Genomic DNA, 19,304 nt, shown 5'->3' with positions numbered 1-19,304 from the left:
AAACTAATTTATAATTTTGATACTAATGACTTATTTTAGTTTTTTATATTAGATTCTTATCAAAAGTTGCATATTCAAACTCTACATATCATATTCTACAAAAAATAATACTTTAAACTATCAAAACTTTCTACGACTGACCAAGGTATTTTTCAGAAGAAAAAAAAAACTCATGATCCTTATTATATTTATGGTTAAGATGTCGATTCAATACAAACTACATATTTATTTTTCATTATTATTAATTAAGTCACTATTTTAAATCATAAAAATGAGGAGGATCATTAACATCGGATTATTAACATCAAATACCGAGACAACCTATGTTCAAGCCACTCCTCCGCAAAGGGTATGTCGCAAGAGCAAGACATATTTCTAAATTTGAGATCTATTCTGGAAAATTTTCTAGTTGCTTTGGAATTAGACATAATAAGGTAGTAGTATTTGTTACTATACAGAATGTGACAGTTTGAAAAAAATCATGACTAAGATGGGTTTTGCTAACAAATGATGATGAATCCAATAGATCTTAAGAGTGCACCATGTCTGCTTCGACAGACATGGAATTAATTTGTTGTCTTTGTGTTGTTTTTGTGACATAGGATATTGCAGAGTACAATACCAAGATGCAGATAAATACTTATTTTGGTTTTTCTGGCCATGTAAAAATACTCAATTTCTGGCCGTGTAAGGCATGCCATGTTCAAAATAAAAATTGTATCTCCACGCTTCCATATGCTATTAATGTTATTCGAGGTTGATTATTAATTATATTGAAATACTTGTCTACATGTTTCATTTTGTGCATCAAAATGGGTTAGACAAAGACATTTGTGGGAAAATGAAACAACTTCCCAAGCTTGACTGTGTGTAGTTTAACATGTTCAGTTAAAGGCATTGTTCAACAATTAGAGTTCTGAACCGTTAAATGATTTTTGAGGTTTTCAGAATGATCTTGGTTCTAGTCTTGTAGATGACACTGTCATTAACCATGATTTATGAAGTGATACAATTAAGGCTTTGTTCATGGTCAAGCGATTATCATTAGATCAGACATATATAATGGAAATCAAGATAATCGTGTATTGAACAACCACTGCTATATTGATAACTGAAAATAATAGAGCAAAAAAAAAAAACACAATCTGTTGTAGTAATTTTTTTTTTTTGAACAATTTGTTGCAGTATTGTGAAGGTAATAAACTGATATTTAATTTTAACATTCTTAGTAATTATAGTACACACAATTCTAGAGATGGATTCAGTGAAGAATAAATAATTGAATTAACTGAAGAATATTATTATCAGTTCTATTCCAGGTTGATAAGATAGATTCACCCCTGAACTAAGAATAGCTACATTTCCTTGGCCTACAGGAGCTACACAAACTGTAACAAGAAACAATAAATACTTCTTTTGGAAAAATAAAACACCAGATACATAATAAATTAACCCGATACAGCTATTTAACTGCCTCGACTGTGCTATTCTACCCGCTGATTGCATTAGAAGCCATCGGGGGGAAACGCCCAGGAAAAGGGTTGTTGTATTTTTGTGCCTGATTCAGATGCATTTGCAAGGCATAGTTGTTAACCTGTAAACAAAGCCATAGAGAAATCGCATTCATCAGCATATGCATACAAGTTTTTGTAATACAAAAAAAAAATGGAGAAGGGTGTTGTTCATCTTAGAATTTTCATCCACCAATTTTCCCCAGTTCAGTAATCCTTTTGTCTAAGACAATGGAACCTTTTCAGAAAAATGTACTATCTTATGTTCAGATGTAATAGATGAATCAAGTATTGGCCCCACAGCACACACTCTTTCAACATAACAGAACCAGAGTCATGCAGAACAGGTTGGAGGAAATTTGTTGATGACCAGTAAACAGAAAATTCCTACCTTCACTTGAAAGACTAGTGATTGATCATAGATAGTGGATTTACTACCAAGACTTAACCACATGGGAAGAACACATAGCAGCTAATACAAATCCCTTAGATTCACTTCCATTGGTTAAGTCTTCCCATGTGGTTAAGTCTCCATGATCATCGTCATTATTCATTAACATTAAGTCATTTCTATTTAAAATTATTTCCTCTATTTCTCTACCATTTCACAAAGGAAAGGAATTCAAAGTATATATAAAAACTAGATAGCGGTTGAATTTCTGAAATGATCAAACCAAATATGTGAATAATTGAAGTGCTTTTGATCAAGTACAGAAGAGGAATAAAGATGATTGCTAACCTCAAGAGTTCTGATCTGTTCCTGGTATTGAGACACCAACTGCTTCAACTGTTGCAACTCTCGGTCTTTATCCTCATAATCAGAAAGGCGTTCAAGCTGGATTCTAAAAGCACTTTTAAAACAATTTCTCTCCTTAGTCAAGACTTCAATCTGATATTTCAACATCAAATTTTCCTGAAAATAAAAACCATTATACAAGTTCAACACTTACAATCCATAATCATTTTTCACAACAAACAAGTCCACTCCATAATTGTATTCCAAACTCCCAATACCAAATTATAGCAAGACAATTGTTGTCCCATTAAGAAAGGTAATTACAGCCCAAACACATACCTTTTGAAGATCAGTTATTTCCCCAGAACTCGCATGTGTGCTGATCGATTTCTCCAAAACCTCAAGCAGTTTAGCAGCACGGGCTCTAGCATCGTCAACACTAGTGGCACATGACATTTCACTAACAAACAAGTTGATCCATCCAGGTCCATCAGCGGGAAGATTGTTTTCAGCAGGCTGGTTCCCAGAAGCAGAAGCATCCCCGTTGTTTTCAAAAACACCTACAAGTTATTCCGAAATTAATTCATTAAAAACTCATTTTAAATTGTTATCAACACACAAAACGCCATTAAAGAAATTTCATTGCATAACAAAGAACACTATCACTACATGAACATCCAATTGAAATATATAAAACATCCTATTAGAGAATATGTTTCGGCTATAAATCAAGAGTTTGTTACAGCTTTTTCTTGTGAAAAAATATCACTTTTTTAAACAAAACAATCACTTATAGAAGTTTTCATTGTCTGTTACAAGTTTAAAAAAAAAAAAAATGAGAATCTGGACATTAACAACAACAACCATGCCTTATCACATACAAAGCAGAAATGCTCTATCATATATCATATTTCTAAAAACCTGGTTCAAACGAGAAAGCTGTTTTGAGTAGCTTCTCCATAAAATCATTTATTTATAACTGGTTATTTTAAAAGAAATAATGATTTTCTTTCACTAAGGTAAACAAACACAACACAACTTCTGCTTTTTCAAAAATCTCTAAAAAAAATGTATCTAAACCATGGAATATCAAAATTGCTTATTTATAATCAATAACAAACAGGCCCTAAAATTGATGATCTCTAATTGATTGACGAACATTTAAAAGAATCCTATCGAAATCCAACAACCTGTTTCAACTGCAGCATCAGGTTGTGGAGCAAGTACAGAATTTTCATCAGCAGATCCTAAGCAAAGCCCGTGCAAGCTCTTAATAGCAGCATCTAAATCATTGCCACATTCCTGTAACGCTCTTTCAATGATCTGAAACAAAAAAAAAAATAAGCACGCACATTCCATGAATCAATTATCATTTGAGAAATAAATAAATAGTTGAAAAAATATAGAAAAATTGAAAAAACATACCTGATCATCCATGTTGGGAAAGAGATTACGAAGATGATCAATTAGGGTAGGAAAAGAAAGACGAATCGGAGAAGAGGAACAACGAAGCCTCTTGGTTGAAGAAACTGGTGGTGAAGGAGGAAGGTCTTCAAAGAAAGATCTCTTGCTTCCACACACCGCAGCAGACATCGTTCAAAACTGCGTCCTCGTCTTTTCTATTTTCTTCTTCTTCCTCTTTTTCTGTATTTCCTTGTTCTGCAACAATGTACCAATTCAATCGAAAAAATTGAGAGATAGGGTTATTAGATTGTTTTTATTTGAAAATTCGGTATCCGCTCCGAGAAAGATTCGTCTCTTCGGGATGATGGAATGTTAGAAAATCATCAATCCAGGGTTATCTATCGTCTGCCCTACGATCTAAGTTTCCTTCTTTATTGTTTATGTCGTCACATTCTCTTATTTAATACTACCTCCGGTAATTTAGGTCAACATAAATGAATGTATTTGGACTGAATTTTTAACTAGATACATCAACTTTTGTTAACTTAAAATTCTCTTATAAATAGGACCGGAGGGAATAGTATAAGAATTTTCATTCAAGCCACACTATTTAAAAGATTTTATTTATTTATTTTGCCAATTTTAAAATCTAAATATTATTTCTTTCTTTTACTTTTTTTTAGAAAGGAAAAATGAAATTCCATTCATTTCCAATTGGTATGGTATATTGAATATAATTATACAATTAAAAATTCAATATTGTTAAATGAATTTGAAAACAAACTTGTAACATCAAATATGATGAAATTAAAGTGTGTTTGAAATATCATGTTTTTTTATGTAATTTTGACAGCGTTATTGATTGAATTAACATTAGATCGAATATAGTTTGACATTTTGAATAGAAAAAACATGGCAACAAGATGGAAAAGCAAGATGATGTGCATTGTAACGACGAAACAAGACAACCTCACACCAATACGACGAAATAATGAAAGAGACACCTAAAAATAAGTGAAAATCATTATTTTAAGTGGACGTGAAGAAAAAACAACTTACTTCCTCCGTCCTAATTTATAAGCAAACAACATTAATTCACACTTATTAAGAAAATTAACACTTAGTGATTTGAGGTATAATTTTTTGTGTTCTCCTTGGAATAAGTTTAATGGAAAGATGTAAAAATAATTCTCATTGGTTAAAAATTATGGAGAAAATAAATAGGAGAACAAATTGAATGCAATTTGTATTTAATTTTACATTGGAAAAGATGATTTATTTAAAAAATATAATAATAACATAAAAGTTTATCTTTTTTACTTATATTTTGAGACAGAATAAAAAGGAGTATATTTTAAAACGGAGGGGAGTATGTCAAGTTAAAAGTTGTCTATAAATCATTCCTCCTTTGTTAACGAAAAAGAGAAATAAACTAAGATTAAAGAAGTAATGGTGACTGTTGAGTGGGAGTATGGAGAGAGAGAGAGGGATCGGTAGAAACATTCTTATTTAATGTATTCAATTTTAAATTTGATGATGGTGTGAGGTTTAAAAAAGGGGGAGAAAAGTTACAACGCACAAGAAAATAATATTGTCAACAAACATATCACTTCGTACGTATTCGACTATATTGATCATCATAATATAGCTCATATGTTTCCGTCAAAAAAAATAATAATAATATAGCTCATATGTAGAATTTTTTTTTTTAATGCCCCTACTTTTCGAAATCTTGTATAAATACCCTACTTTTTCTGAAACCTATGTCACCACACAACCTCAAGTTGTGGGGTACCTTCAAAAGTAACGAATTTTTTATCTTTATTATACTCCACAACTCCAAGTTGCGGGATACTTTCTTTATTTATTTATTTTTTTGAATTTTTTAAATAGCAAGCAAGATGGACTTGCGAGGTATTTTTTGTTTTTTTTTTTAAATTTACATACCCACAGCTTGGAGTTGTGTGGTAGCTTGTGATGTTTTCCGTGCCACCTTGCATCCCACGTTAGGTTTATAAAATGATAAAAACAAATAGAAAAAACTTAATTTTAATAAACTAACAAAAATTATTTAACAAATAAAATAACCATAAAATCTACCATTATTACAAATGCCCTCATGTCCCACACCCTCGTCTTCGACGATTTCTTTGACGAATTACTTGAGCGTCATGTTGGATTTCATCGTTGTTATCTGTAGTTGATTGTGTCTAACTACCATAACCCAACGTCAACGACACATCGTGTTTCCTTGTTGGTCATTCCATATCCAGAAATTGTTCATTGGAGTTCAATGCATCCGAAGAGAAATGAGATAGTAGGTATGTTGGTGTTGGTTGGTTGTAGTACTACCATAAGCTACTCGACATTAATTTCACTTTCAACGAACAAGTACAACGGGTCTTCTGTGTTTGTTCTCCATCGAAACATAAGCTCCACTTCAATGTCATTTTCAAGAGTCTTACAATCATACCTTAACTTCCAATCATTGTGGACATCATCCAACGAGTAGTACGGTTCTACATGTACAATACGTTTCACCCTTCGAGTAGGATCATTTGACAAGTAGAAAAAGTAGTTGAAAACATCATTTAATTCTGATAGCGTATCAACCGGATCTAACATCCAACCGCTGAACGGTCGATTTATATGCGCAAATTTAACGGTGAAACATATTGCATTCAGCATTGTGAAAATGAGAAAATAAGGTTAAAAGAAGATGAATGTAAGAATAGAAGATGAAATGGTGTGATAAATTGAAAGATGAAAGAAAGTATTTATAGTAGATGAAATAATATATTTTAATTAATTATAAAATTCAAAAATTTGCTTCAAAACCCTATTTCCCAAGTGGTCTGCGTTGATTGGACATCACAAGGTACCACAAAACTCCAAGTTGTGGGGTATTTAATTTTTTTTTTTTTTTAAAAAAAAGCAAAAAATACCTCGCAAGTCCATCTTGCTTCCTATTTAAAAAATTCAAAAAAATAAATAAATAAAGAAAGTACCCCGCAACTTGGAGTTGTGGGGTATAATAAAGACAAAAAATTTGTCACTTTTGAGGGTACCCCGCAACTTGAGGTTGTGTGGTGACAGAATTTCTAGAAAAAGTAAGGCATTTATACAATTTTTCGAAAAAGTATGGCAGTTTTGTGTTTTTTTTGCAAAAAGTAGGGTACTAAAAAAATATTCTCATATGTATCTAATTGAGTTATATTTTTACCCCTCGATATCTAGTCTCTGAATTATATAAGAATTGAATAAGTTTTTGATTCTTGTAGATATAACAAATTTTGTTTGTAATAAATAGTTTGGTTTTAAAATTTAGATTACTTTTAATTTGGAGTTGTATAATGCTCCTTGTTTTTCTAGTTCCTTATTGGGCCTTATAGGTGATGGCCAATGAGTAGGTATAAATAACAACTTTGTTATCATTTTGAGGGAGGTTAATACAATTTGATATTTTCAATCTTTGATTGAAGGGAGAGTTAGAATTGCTCTTCTAGGTTCTTGGATGAACCAATTCTAGATCCTTATCAAGAGCATCTTATTCTTGTGGCGGATCCGCGATTCGATCTTATCGTTCATCTTGAATGTGGCGATCGTTCTTCCCACTTCTCATCTAATTCCATTTGTATGTGTTCTTTCTATTACTAGTTTGGTCAATTTTCTTAGATTTTCTATCATTTTCCTTCATTTTCTATCTCAATTCAAGAAATTTTCACTTAGGTCAAAGATCCTTGTATGGTGAATCCTTGTTGGATCCACATCAATCTGGGTATGATTTTGCTATGAATTTTGTGCAAATCAAAATGGAATTGGTTTTATGTTGCTGGATTTCGCTAGCCAAGCCAAATTTTAAAGAAATTCAAAATCTTAAGGTGAATTTACTATGAAATTGGTTTTATGTTGCTGGAATTTTGTTTTGTTCTACAATTTTTTGGTTCTGGTAATGAAAATGGAGTTTTTTTTTTTATTTTAAATTTCTGAATTTCTGGGTTCTAAGGTGATGAAGGTGAGGTTGAAGATTATGAAGAAAGGGGAAAAAGTTTAGTTGTTGAGTTTTGAAATGTTGGATGAAAAAAAATCAGGTGTTGGTGATACACTGTGAAATCTGGTAAACCTCTATAATCCAACGGTCTTGTTTTTTAGGGGATTGAAATTATCAAAATTGGTTCAAATTGCAGACGAAAACAAAGATAAAGGACCAAATTGATGATTTTAATAGTTATGGGACCAATTTGACAAAAAAAATTAAATTAAGGGACCGGGAGTTCAATTAAGCCTAATAATAATAAACATAAGATTTGGCCATTTTCAAAGGAGTGAAGTTTTTTCATAATGTGGCAAATCCAAATTTGAATTTTAACTTAAAAAATATTCATATTTAGTGTAAGTAATGTCTAGAGGGTTAACAACCACTCATAATACAAAAACATAGAGACCCTTTTTTCTTCCTATACTAGTTACAAACTCGTGCTTCGCACGAGTTGAATTACGTATTTTTTTTAAAAAAATCTTTAAAGGAAAGATGTTCAAATTACGAAACATTGCTATTCTTCGTAAATTTGAGAACGAAGGTTGCGTCCTTCGCACGGATTGAGTACTGTTTTTTTAAATCCTTACTATCTGTTTGAATAAGACAAATGAAACCGATTTACTAAGATAAAATCCAAGTGTACTAAGTCAATTCCAAAATGTTACCGCACTAAATAAGGACCATCACTTAATTATTTAAATTCAACAACAACTAGAATTATTCAAGCCAATTAACATCACACCATATACTTGAACGATTAGACCCTAAACATCTCAAGATACCAACAAAAGTCCTAATATATGTAGATTCTACTATACCGCGATTGCAGAGAAGTATTTCACCAATTGTTGTGTATCGAACAACGCTCAAGCAGCTTGATCCAATTCCAACTTCTGAGACACATAAACCATTCTAACCACTGCAAAAACACCGGTGAAGACATGACAGCCGAAGAATGACACAACAAAAACAACCGAGCAGACCAACTACAAAATCTCATTAATCTTCCATTAATCTGGGACAAAATGACATAGTAAGATTCAAGTAAGTTGAGTTTCAAAACATTAATATATTTATAGTGGAGATTTTAGAGCTGAACGATGATGCAGGATTAACCAGTATCTTATAGGAGCTTTTCTCTATATTGAAAGCACAGAGTATGCATGGTCATTTTTCTTCACATAAAGAATAAGCGTGCATCATACATATTAATTAAAATGCTTGAATTGCCTGATATTTGAATTTGACAAAATAAAACTTATTAAATAGTTATTGTAAATTGGAAACATTAATTTAAATTAAAAAGCTAAAAAATCCCAATTCCCTTAAAAACCTACAACAATTTAGTTATGATCTTTGATGAAAAAACATCTACATAAAGATAAATATACCAACAATCAATGCATGTAGATGTCATCAAGGCCCAAGCACCACTCTTAAACTAACATAAATTTGTTGACGGAGGGGTAAATTGATTAACAATATGTAATTTCAGAAAGTAATTGGAGTTTTGTTAATTTTAAGAAGTAATTGACGAAACGGCAAATTAAATAAGAGTTTTTCTATTTACACCCCATATATTTCTGGTTACACCCAAATTTTCTTAAAAGTTTTTAAAAATACCAAAATTGCCCTTTTATATAAATTATCTTAATATCTTGATTTCATTCATTGTCACTATAAAATTCCACTCTCTTTCACCTTGAAACGATCAATCAAATCTGATGTTCAATCAATCTCTGTTATGGAAGATTAAAGAGTGAATCAAAATATTTTTCATTCATATTCGATTGCGAATTTCTTCTTCTTTTTCAATAATGCTAGTTTCAATTTTCTTCTTGTTCAACTGTACTGTACAACGGTTTCAATTTTACATTGTTGAGGTTAACTTAAATTCAGTTTAAGTAGGTTCATGTAAACTTAGTTTACGTAACCTACTTAAACTTAGTTTACATGACTTACTTAAACTTAGTTTACATGTACATACTTAAATTGAGATTACGTAGAATCATTGAGCAAAGTTGAACTTTTAGATGTACACTTAAACTGAGTTTAAATATGTACACTTAAACTCAGTTTACATGACCCACTTAAACTAAGTTTACATGACTTACTTAACCTAAGTTTAAGTATGTACACTTAAACTCAATTTACATGACCTACTTAAACTGATCTACTTAAACTAAAGAGGGGTTTTGGGGTGTAACCGAGAAAAAGGAAGAGGCTTTTTGAAACTTAAATTTTATGAAAGAGTAATTTTGTCATTTTGAAGTGTAACCAGGATTAAACAGGGTGTAATTAAAAAAACTCATTAAATAAACGATATATATATATACACTCATCATCATTAGGTTTTCAGTTACTCGCTCATCGCGTTTTAAGAGTTGATAGCTCCCGCGTTCTTTCTTCACCAAAGGTATTTATTTTCATTCACTCGTTTTCCATTCATAATAATTTTCTTGCTTGTTCTGTGAATTGGGGCTTAGGGTTTGTAACCTTTTTGAATTGGGGCTTAGGGATTTTGAGAAATCATGGAAATGGAATTGAACAAACTCTCAGACTTACTTCAAAAAATGGAACATCATCCTTCGTCTTCGTCTTCGTCTTCTGCTGCTCCTACCACCCCCTTGGAAATAGTCAGCAGATTTCGTCTTCGTCTATTGAGTCTTCGTGCTCGAAGGTCACCACCACCTGGTGAGTGAGTTTAACATTTATATTGTTCTGTTGTTCGTTCGTTATGTTTCATTCACTATTCTCAATGTTGTTTGTTAATGGAAGATGATAATGTGTTCCGCTGTGAATTGGGGGCTTAGGGATTTTGAGAAATTGAACAAACCCTAAGCCCCAATTCACACTTATCACTAATTTCTTCTTTAAATATCATAATTCATAATTGCTTCTTCTTTATTATTCTCTCTCAGACGTACATCAAAAAATGCAACATCCTCCTTCGTCCTCTGCTGCTCTGAAACCCCGCAGAAGAAGAAGCTCAGTTCTTCAATCAAGTGGTGAGTCTGTTGGTTATGTTGATTCACTATTCATTCCCTGCTGCAATTCAATGGATATATATTCTTGTTGGAAGATGATTAATAACATGATAATGTGTTCCATTGTAGCTAATTTAATCATCTATGATTAATTTTTCCTTTCTCTACTTTTCTATCAGATTTTAATGAGATCAAAGATCCTACCAAAAAGGATAGGATAACCAAATGTGCCACTTTGGCAATACGGGATTATAATTCACAAACTCAGAACCACTACCAATTGGTCGTTGTTGATACGTTTACTTCGCGATATGTTAACGGTTTCCTTTACGGTATCACCTTTCAAGCCAGCAATGCTGACGTGGAATATGCAACTTTCGAAGCCCGGGTGTTTGGATTTGGAAAAAGAGAGTTGGATTTAAAAAAGGTTATTATAATCAGGATGGAAGGGACCAGTACTTGGTAATTTATTTTAATCTTATCACCAGATTGTTTCTCATTTTTTCAATATGTTTCTTTGCATCTCAAATTATTTGATACATAGCAATGCTTTCCACCCCCCCCCCTTTACCATACCATATGTTTAGCCTCATTTTTTCGTAGCTTGTCATTTGGGGTTTTTAATTTGCCACGTTTAGCGTGCGTCCTGTCCTGAATATGTTCATGCTTGACATTTTGATATTTCAGAACAGCATGCCTGTGTCTTGCCCCTCCCACTAATTTGCTTACATTGTAATTTTAGCTTTGCTTTGCTTTTTATTCGGTTGTTTCCCTTTCGTTCCCATTTATTATTTTATGATCTTTTTCATCTGTTCCTATGCAATTTGGGTTTATATTTAAAAACATTATCAGCACATTCTTCTTGTTCTTTTTGTAAACTTGTTTTCAAATTTCCCCTGTAATGTGTTCGTATATATTAAAAACAGAAAAGTTAACATCCCCCCTACCATGGGGCTTTTAGCCATATTCCCTTTTTTCTCTTGAAAAACTAGACAATCCTTGTCTATATATAAAGAAATAAATTTAATAAGTACATATTAGTGGTTTCGATCAAAGTAATTATTTTACGGCCACATAATTTATGCATTTAACCATTCCACCCCAACCTGTGCTCCACCTTCCCCACCGGCCACTGAACATTTTGGCGGCAATATTAGAGTTGCCGGAATCTTATATCGTCGATTTATACTCCCCGCCTTTCTCTGTTTCAACTCTTAGCTTTCCTCTCCATTCCACTCGTTGGTGGTAGTAGAATTGCCTGTTTGTGTGGCATTCCCCCCCATCTGTAGGTAAGTTGTTGGTAAATGAATGGTGGGGCAGGTCTGCGTGAACAAGGCTAGAGGAACCTTTGTCCGGATAGGGGTTGCGGGGTGGTGGAGATCCGCTGGACAGTGACTTTTGTCTCTTATTAATCTTTTCAGCAATGGGTGATGAATTGTACAGGCTTGATGCTTGGGCTGTGAATATATAATTCTCTGTCTTAGAAGGAATATTATGTAGTCTACCATTTTGCACTCAGCTACTTTACATTTCATTTGAATATCAATTGAGTTTTTTGTTCAACGAAAAAGGGGATAAGGCTAGTCTGGATGTTAGCTAACTCCTAACAAAAATATCTATTTGCTTTTCTTCTTTTCATAATTTTTTGTATTTCCAGTTCTGTCAATTCTGTCTATATAACCTCTTGGAGAACCTTCTATATGATTTATATGATTTAGCATATATGCTCATTTGGTTCTTGTTTACATAATTATGGGTCTTTTAACTGCGCTTGTTTTGTTCAGGTACAATGGCACTCTCATGCAGCTGGTAAGTGAGGTTCTTTATACAATATTTTTCATATCTATATATATATATATATATATATATATATATATATATATATATATACACATACATATGTATGTATATATTTGTTTTTATGTCATTGTTTTTATTTTCATTTCCTATTTCCATATTGAAAATGTGTTTAGTTTAAGCATTTCTTTGAAAATTAATAAATACTTTATATATAAAATTATTAAAAAATATTAAAACGTACTATTTGGTATGCAATATAAGCTTAGTTTTATTACTGTATCATTTAATTTAATAAAAGTAATTTGAAACAAAATGTTGTATGCAATTTAGTGACATTATTTTGAATAAATATGTTTGTGGTTTGTCCTCGTGAGCATAGCTCGGTTGGCTAGGTCGATGTATTGTTATATGCAGGGGCTGAAGTTCAAACCATAGACAACCCCCCTTATTCACTATAAAAAGTGAAATTTTAGCAACTAGGCTAGTTGACAAAAAAAAAAAAAAAGTTTGTGGTTTCTCTAAGTATGTTAACTTTTTAATTTTTTGACGGAATCAACTTTTATATTTTAGTCTCTTTAAAAACTTTCTTCAAATTTTGGTCTCTCTAAATTTAGTGTTTCTTTTTCACAAAAGTTCACATTGCATATTTCAAGTGATATGTATCTAAGATTAGATTCGTTTATGTTTTTTTGTGTGTGTGTGTGTGTCTCAATTTGTTCTTCCGAATTAATTTTATATATTTTTTAATTTAGGAGGATGATGCTCCAATTGTGATGGACGTGAAAGATCATAAGAGAAATGTTTATGGCCTTATTAAATCTGCTCAACAGCTCAGGATGCCAGATGTTGGATCTGTCATGATAAAACAAGATGAAGGCGAGGAAACTGCTGAAGCATTGCCTGAGTAAAGATATTTGGGGGGAAGTGGTGAAATCAATTAAGAGGTTGTCTTGGTTAAGAAATGGAGTCTTTTTGTTTGTGTTATAAGTTGTATGTTAACTTTCTAGATTGTATTTTGAGATAACCTTTCTGGCTCTTTAAAAACTCGAGCGACTCATTCCCTTACACAACATTGAAATGAATGACATCTTTGAATATGGTTGCTCTTCTATTGCATTCACCATTTTTAATTTGATCTTTCATTTCCGGTCATTGAACATTCTGTTTTTTCTTTCAAACCATTCTGTTGAGAAGTAACCAGCTGCTCTCATCCTAAATTTGACCCCTTCTTTGAAGAACAATCTGATGAACACTATTTTGTGAAAATTGTTCATATTTGACTTTTAATCATGAATTGATAAAAGTTGCTTGCTGAAAGATTAATTAAAGGCACAAAACACAAGAAATGAACTAAAAATATTGTTAATGAAAGGGTGTGCCAACAAGAAACGAAAATTATGTATTGGGATTAATTTTGACAATGATTTGAGTTGAAAAAATGAGAATTTGGTTTTGAATTGGTGTTTAGGCTGATCTATGGTTTCAAACAAGAAATGGAATGGAGAGTTTAGGGACGCCACACTTTCTAATCCTAGAAAATGATAAGTCTATGGAATGAAGATCACCACAAGAAAGGATTCTTGATATGATCAATACTAGGTCCAATCCAGAACCTAAAGAGCAATTCAAAACCAAATTCTCATTTTTTTCAACTCAAATCATTGTCAAAATTAATCCCAATACATAATTTTCGTTTCTTGTTGGCACACCCTTTCATTAACAATATTTTTAGTTCATTTCTTGTGTTTTGTGCCTTTAATTAATCTTTCAGCAAGCAACTTTTATCAATTCATGATTAAAAGTCAAATATGAACAATTTTCACAAAATAGTGTTCATCAAGTGGTATTCAGAGCACGGTTTCGTTTGGGAAAAAAAATTTGTTTCAGTTTTGAAATTTGTTTCCATTGTTATCATTTCTTTTCTTCATTTTAATCTCTCTTTGATTGCTAGAAAAAAAAAAATGGAAAGATATAGTGACAAAAAAATCAAAGTTCCATTTTTTCGAGGGCAAAGAGATTCAGATGCATATCTAGAGTGGGAAAACAAAATCGAACAATTTTTTCAATGCAACACTTTCTCTAATGTTCAAAAAGTGCAGGTTGCAGCTCTTGAATTTAAGGATTATGCATTAGTGTGGTGGGATCAGACCATTAAGGAAAGAAGGAGGTATGGAGAGCCACCCATTGAAACTTGGGAGGAAATGAAAAGAATGATGAGGAGGCGTTATGCACCTTCTTATCATCTTAGAGAAATACAAAGAAAGAAGGTGGAAAAGATAGAAGGTGAAAAAATATTGCAAAGAGAAAGGGAAAGAGAAAATAGAAAGAAGGAAAGGATGGAAAGGATTGATAGAGGAATGGCTGATATTGCTAAAATACTAGAGGAAAATCTCTTTCAAATCCAAAATGATTATAAAAAAGAGATAGAAGAAAAAGAAAGTCACGAGGAAGAAGTAAAAAGGAAGGAAAAAGAAGAAAAAGAAGAATGTGATGAAAAAGAAGAAGTAAATGAAAAAGAAGAGAGAAAAGTAGGTGTTGAAGAAGTCGAGAGAAAAGAAGAGAAAAAGGAGAGAAACAAAGTCAATGAAGAAATTTTTTCTCAACAAGTGGAAGAAAATTATGAGATTCGAAACAAAGATTATTTCCACGAATCAAAAGGGAATGAAAAACAAAAAAATTCTTCCAATAAAAGTGAAGTGCTCTTTAAATTTAAAGCTACATGTGATGGATTCAATATAATTGTTTTCGACCCAGGAGGTATTCAAGCTATAAATTCGAGGTCGAATTCTCTTGAAGAGGGAGAGTATGATGTGATCCTAAGATGTTCTCCCTTTACAAGAATAATAAATTCATTATGGAATAAAAGAATCAAATTATTTTTGGTTCAAATTGTTATTTTCGTAGGTCATTATGTATCTGTCTTGTATTCATCATATCTAGAGCTCTGGAACTCCGATTGAGGTGATCTTTGAAGCGTTGGAAAGGGTACAAATTCATCTACATTTCATATGTTGGACTCAGAAGCAAAATCGGCATATATCATGGTGTAAAATGGGATTAAACTGGAGGACGTGATTAAATGAAGGAGCTGGAGCAAATAAAAAGGTGAAACACAATTAATGTAGTTGAAGAGCATAAAGTGGAGGAGAGAGGACGCTGAAAATTGTCCAAAAGTAATAGCCACCTAAATCAAAACCAATAAATTTGTAACATTTCCTTGCAATAATTAGCCACATAAGAGTTATTTCATTAATCTTGATATAATTGTAAGCTTTTCAGCATTCTAGCCTATTACCTATTTAAAGGGGGCGAAAATAATGAATAAAAGGTAGAATTTTGATAAAAAAAATACACTTTGTGTGTTGTGAAGCTTTGCTTCTTTGTGGTTCTGGATTGAACCATGCATTGATCTTATCAAGAAACCACGTTTCTTGTGGCGATCCTCTATCGAATTAAACATCTTCCTTGGATTGGGAATTTGTTTGGTTATCATTTTCTGCCTATTTCCATCATTCTTTAATCTTAATATCCAAATATCCTTCATTATTCACAAATATACTAAATTCAAAATTACAACCATTTTTGTCCTTCATCAAGTGGTATCAGAGCTCTAGATATGATGAATACAAGACAGATACATAATGACCTACAAAAATAACAATTTGAACCAAAAATAATTTGATTCTTTTATTCCATAATGAATTTATTATTCTTGTAAAGGGAGAACATCTTAGGATCACATCACAATCTAAAATGAAAAACTACTTTCTTGTTCCCTCAAAACATTCTCTTGAGGCCTAACAAGCTGCTTTCCATGTTCATCATCTGAAACAAGACCTGATGCATTTTTAGGAGTTGCATCAGTCTCATGTGAGCTGGATTCTGAGTTCGCAACTCTACTTTTCCTTTTCTTAGCTGCATAGAGCATAATTAAATTATTATGATTACAAATTTTAAGATGTATTAGCATCCTCATTTATATCAATCACTTATAGGCAATAAAAGTTTGACTCGGTTCAAATTGGTGGTGATTATCTCCATTGTAATTTTCCTCATCCATTAAATAGTTTTTCAACTAGTCTTAGTTGTTTATCTTTAGCGATAGAAACTCTCACATATCATTTCCATTACGTTTTTGGTTGTTTCCCATAGTAAGACCGAATTTGATTTCCATTACAATTAAACTCTTGTGTTTTAACATATCTTCTATATAATTTGATCAAACACACTCAAAAGAATGTCCCTACAGTACTCAAAATCATGTTTTGAAACCTCATTGTAAGACCAAGCAAATTGCTTCATTGATATTTCTTTTGTCTTTTGTCAAAAGCTTCAAAATAATCTATATTTTATATTTTATGCATCATTTGTACCATATAACTATATTTTATGCATACACCAATGAATTTCTCGCTTTTTCATTTTACACGTACTTATCTTCATGCTTGTGCTTCTTTGGTCCTCCTCTCAATTTTTTTCCTTGAAAACCTTCATTTTTAAATGATTTTGGAAACTCCTAATTAATTCTAAGGGATTTTTTAGTGACAAAGACGTGTAAGGTGGTGTTCTCTTGAAGATTACCAATATTATTGTCAACCGACTCAAGTTCATCATTTTTCTCACCAGAGGGACTTGATTGATTACCTATGTAAGATGCAACTGTATAATTAACTACACTAAGCTCCCATACTTAAAAGAAACATTAATAAATCAAGGTGACTATAGAAATATATGCAGATATGACTTACGATCTATTGACACATAAGTCAGAAGACTTACACAAAATCTCAACCATTAAATCTAATTAATCCAATGGTTTATATTCCAACTGTAAAATTAGTAAAATTCCTAACTAAGGTATGTGACTTCTCTTAGTTCTTCTTTCTATTTGTTTTTCTCAAACTGCAAAGTTAACTGTTGTTTATGCAACGTCGACGATGAAAAGTGTTGCAACCTGGTTGAGATCATGACCGTTGTAATACCATACAAAATACCAATGGTCAATTGCAAGTGACAACCCAAAATAAAAAACGAGGGATCCGAGTCTTTGTGCAAGTTTCGTGACAAGGCCAAACAACATGTGTTGTGCAATGTTCTACTCAGTTTTTTCCCCCTCTTCCATTCTATCCCTTTCTTCTCCATTAAGCAGCAACCATCTGCCACCTATTAAACAGGACTGACCGTTCAGATTCTCCAAGCATTAAAATACTTAATTGATACTAGTTTGTATACTATACACTTTTTAGAAAAAAATACCATCGATCAAAATTTAGAAGAAATTTGACTCTAATTGCCATCGTTTAAATTTAGAGATTTGACAAGTGTACAGGGGATTGCGTGCACTAAAGTGATTTCTTCAAAAGTTGCGCTAATGCTCCATCAAATTCATCTCTAGTAGGCATAATAGGTTAAAATGTCTATATATCCAATTACATTATGGACCTTAATCAACTAGCGTTTTGCTTCCCAACATCTATACCCTTCATTGTCAAAATAAGTTGAGCAGGGGCGAAGTCAGAAATCTTTTTTTCAGGTGGACCATCAAAATAAACTAATATATATATATATATATATATATATATGATTGATGTTTTAATAAGCATCAATCGGCACAAAGTTGACCATAAAAAGAAAATTACATAACTTAAAATTACAAAATAATTATCAATGCATGTTGAGTGACTTAAAAATATGATAGTAACGCTTAGTCGCTTACTCAGATGGAGAAGAGGGTGAAACACAAGGTAATTTTATTTAAACGTCTAGGAAGTTTTAGTAATTTCCCATCTAAAAAATTAGAACTTTTTGTGGTGGGGTGCGCCGCGGCACCCAAGCTCTAATGTGGCTCCACCATTGAGTAGGGGTGTTCACGGGTTGGTTAGGTCAGTTTTGATCAAACTCGTTATTTCATCCAATCAAGTGTAATCGATCTGGATGAAAAAACCGTATTCATTATATCAAACTCGAACGAACCAAACTCTAATGTAATCTCCGTTTTAAGGGTCTCCTTCAAGTATATGCTTGAGCCCACTAAATGCGTGTTTGGCCCAATTTCTTTTTATGCTTAAAAGCTCTTGTAAAGTTAAAGTTAAAAAAATAAGAGTTTTGTAAAAATAAAAAAGTTAAATTGTTTGGTAATAATTTTTTGAAGTTCCAAAATAAATTTAATCTAGATTATGATTGGTTATTATAATTTTTTTATTTTTGTTGTAAATTATTTTAAATGATTGAGACATTCAAAAATAATTTAATTAGTATTTTCTATAAGAATATATTATTAAATTATACATTTCTTTAATTATATATCACCACAGAAAGATATATTATAGGGTTCCTTAAAATATAATGAATTTTCATAGAATATAGCAAATTCTACCCAAACAGTTGTAAAACGGTACTTGGTGTCACCAATTTTTTTTTTGTGATGTGAGTTTGTTATCATCAAAATTTTGCCAAGTCTAAGAGGGAAATCTTCTTCACAATCTCCTCCTTTTTATGATGACAAACCATAACTTTTTGACAAAACTTGCTCAATTTAAGCACAAAACACAAGCATACACTTTATCCTTCTTTTGAAAAAAAAAAAGTAAAATCCAAATAAGGGAAATAATAATAATAAATTTCATGTAAAAATAATTGATCTTCTTCACGTCTAAACCATGGGTGACCAATTCCTCCAACGTCTATACTATGAGCACCAGGGACGGAGCCCTTCATGGGTTTGGGTGGGCTACGACTATAACACCCCAGATTTTGATCCAAAGACATTACGCCTAAATCATTTTCTTTTTCTGAAAAAAAAAACACTACTATTTATTTATTTCATC

The 19,304-nt window shown here is 32.0% G+C and overlaps 2 protein-coding genes across 2 annotated transcripts; one reads left to right on the top strand and one right to left on the bottom strand.

The window, feature by feature from the left end:
- Positions 1-1,260: 1,260 nt before the first annotated feature.
- Positions 1,261-4,095, bottom strand: LOC11430702 (uncharacterized). The gene is made up of 5 exons (XM_003597871.4): positions 3,673-4,095; positions 3,438-3,570; positions 2,587-2,807; positions 2,251-2,424; positions 1,261-1,594 (listed from the first exon to the last, which is right to left on the bottom strand). The coding sequence occupies exons 1-5, from the start codon at positions 3,838-3,840 to the stop codon at positions 1,490-1,492; spliced, it is 801 nt and encodes a 266-aa protein (XP_003597919.2). The 5' UTR covers positions 3,841-4,095; the 3' UTR covers positions 1,261-1,489.
- Positions 4,096-10,020: 5,925 nt separating this feature from the next.
- LOC11432036 (uncharacterized) lies at positions 10,021-13,586 on the top strand. The gene is made up of 6 exons (XM_003597868.4): positions 10,021-10,106; positions 10,207-10,384; positions 10,612-10,698; positions 10,857-11,139; positions 12,462-12,486; positions 13,230-13,586. The coding sequence occupies exons 2-6, from the start codon at positions 10,222-10,224 to the stop codon at positions 13,383-13,385; spliced, it is 714 nt and encodes a 237-aa protein (XP_003597916.2). The 5' UTR covers positions 10,021-10,106; positions 10,207-10,221; the 3' UTR covers positions 13,386-13,586.
- The last annotated feature ends 5,718 nt before the right edge of the window (positions 13,587-19,304 follow it).

Source organism: Medicago truncatula, chromosome 2 (genome assembly GCF_003473485.1).
Source record: "Medicago truncatula cultivar Jemalong A17 chromosome 2, MtrunA17r5.0-ANR, whole genome shotgun sequence".
Taxonomy (NCBI): Eukaryota; Viridiplantae; Streptophyta; class Magnoliopsida; order Fabales; family Fabaceae; genus Medicago; species Medicago truncatula.
Note: the sequence above shows the minus strand (reverse complement) of the source record. Positions and strands in the feature narration are given on the sequence as shown.

Excerpts from the sequence above, each read along its gene's own strand:
- LOC11430702 (XM_003597871.4), bottom strand. The coding sequence starts at position 3,840 with ATGTCTGCTGCGGTGTGTGGAAGCAAGAGATCTTTCTTTGAAGACCTT. Across the intron at positions 3,571-3,672 it reads TTCCCAACATGGATGATCAG|ATCATTGAAAGAGCGTTACA; the intron begins GTATGTTTTTTC and ends TTTTTGTTTCAG. Across the intron at positions 1,595-2,250 it reads AACAGATCAGAACTCTTGAG|GTTAACAACTATGCCTTGCA; the intron begins GTTAGCAATCAT and ends CTTTGTTTACAG.
- LOC11432036 (XM_003597868.4), top strand. The coding sequence starts at position 10,222 with ATGGAAATGGAATTGAACAAACTCTCAGACTTACTTCAAAAAATGGAA. Across the intron at positions 11,140-12,461 it reads ATGGAAGGGACCAGTACTTG|GTACAATGGCACTCTCATGC; the intron begins GTAATTTATTTT and ends TGTTTTGTTCAG. Across the intron at positions 12,487-13,229 it reads ATGGCACTCTCATGCAGCTG|GAGGATGATGCTCCAATTGT; the intron begins GTAAGTGAGGTT and ends TTTTTAATTTAG.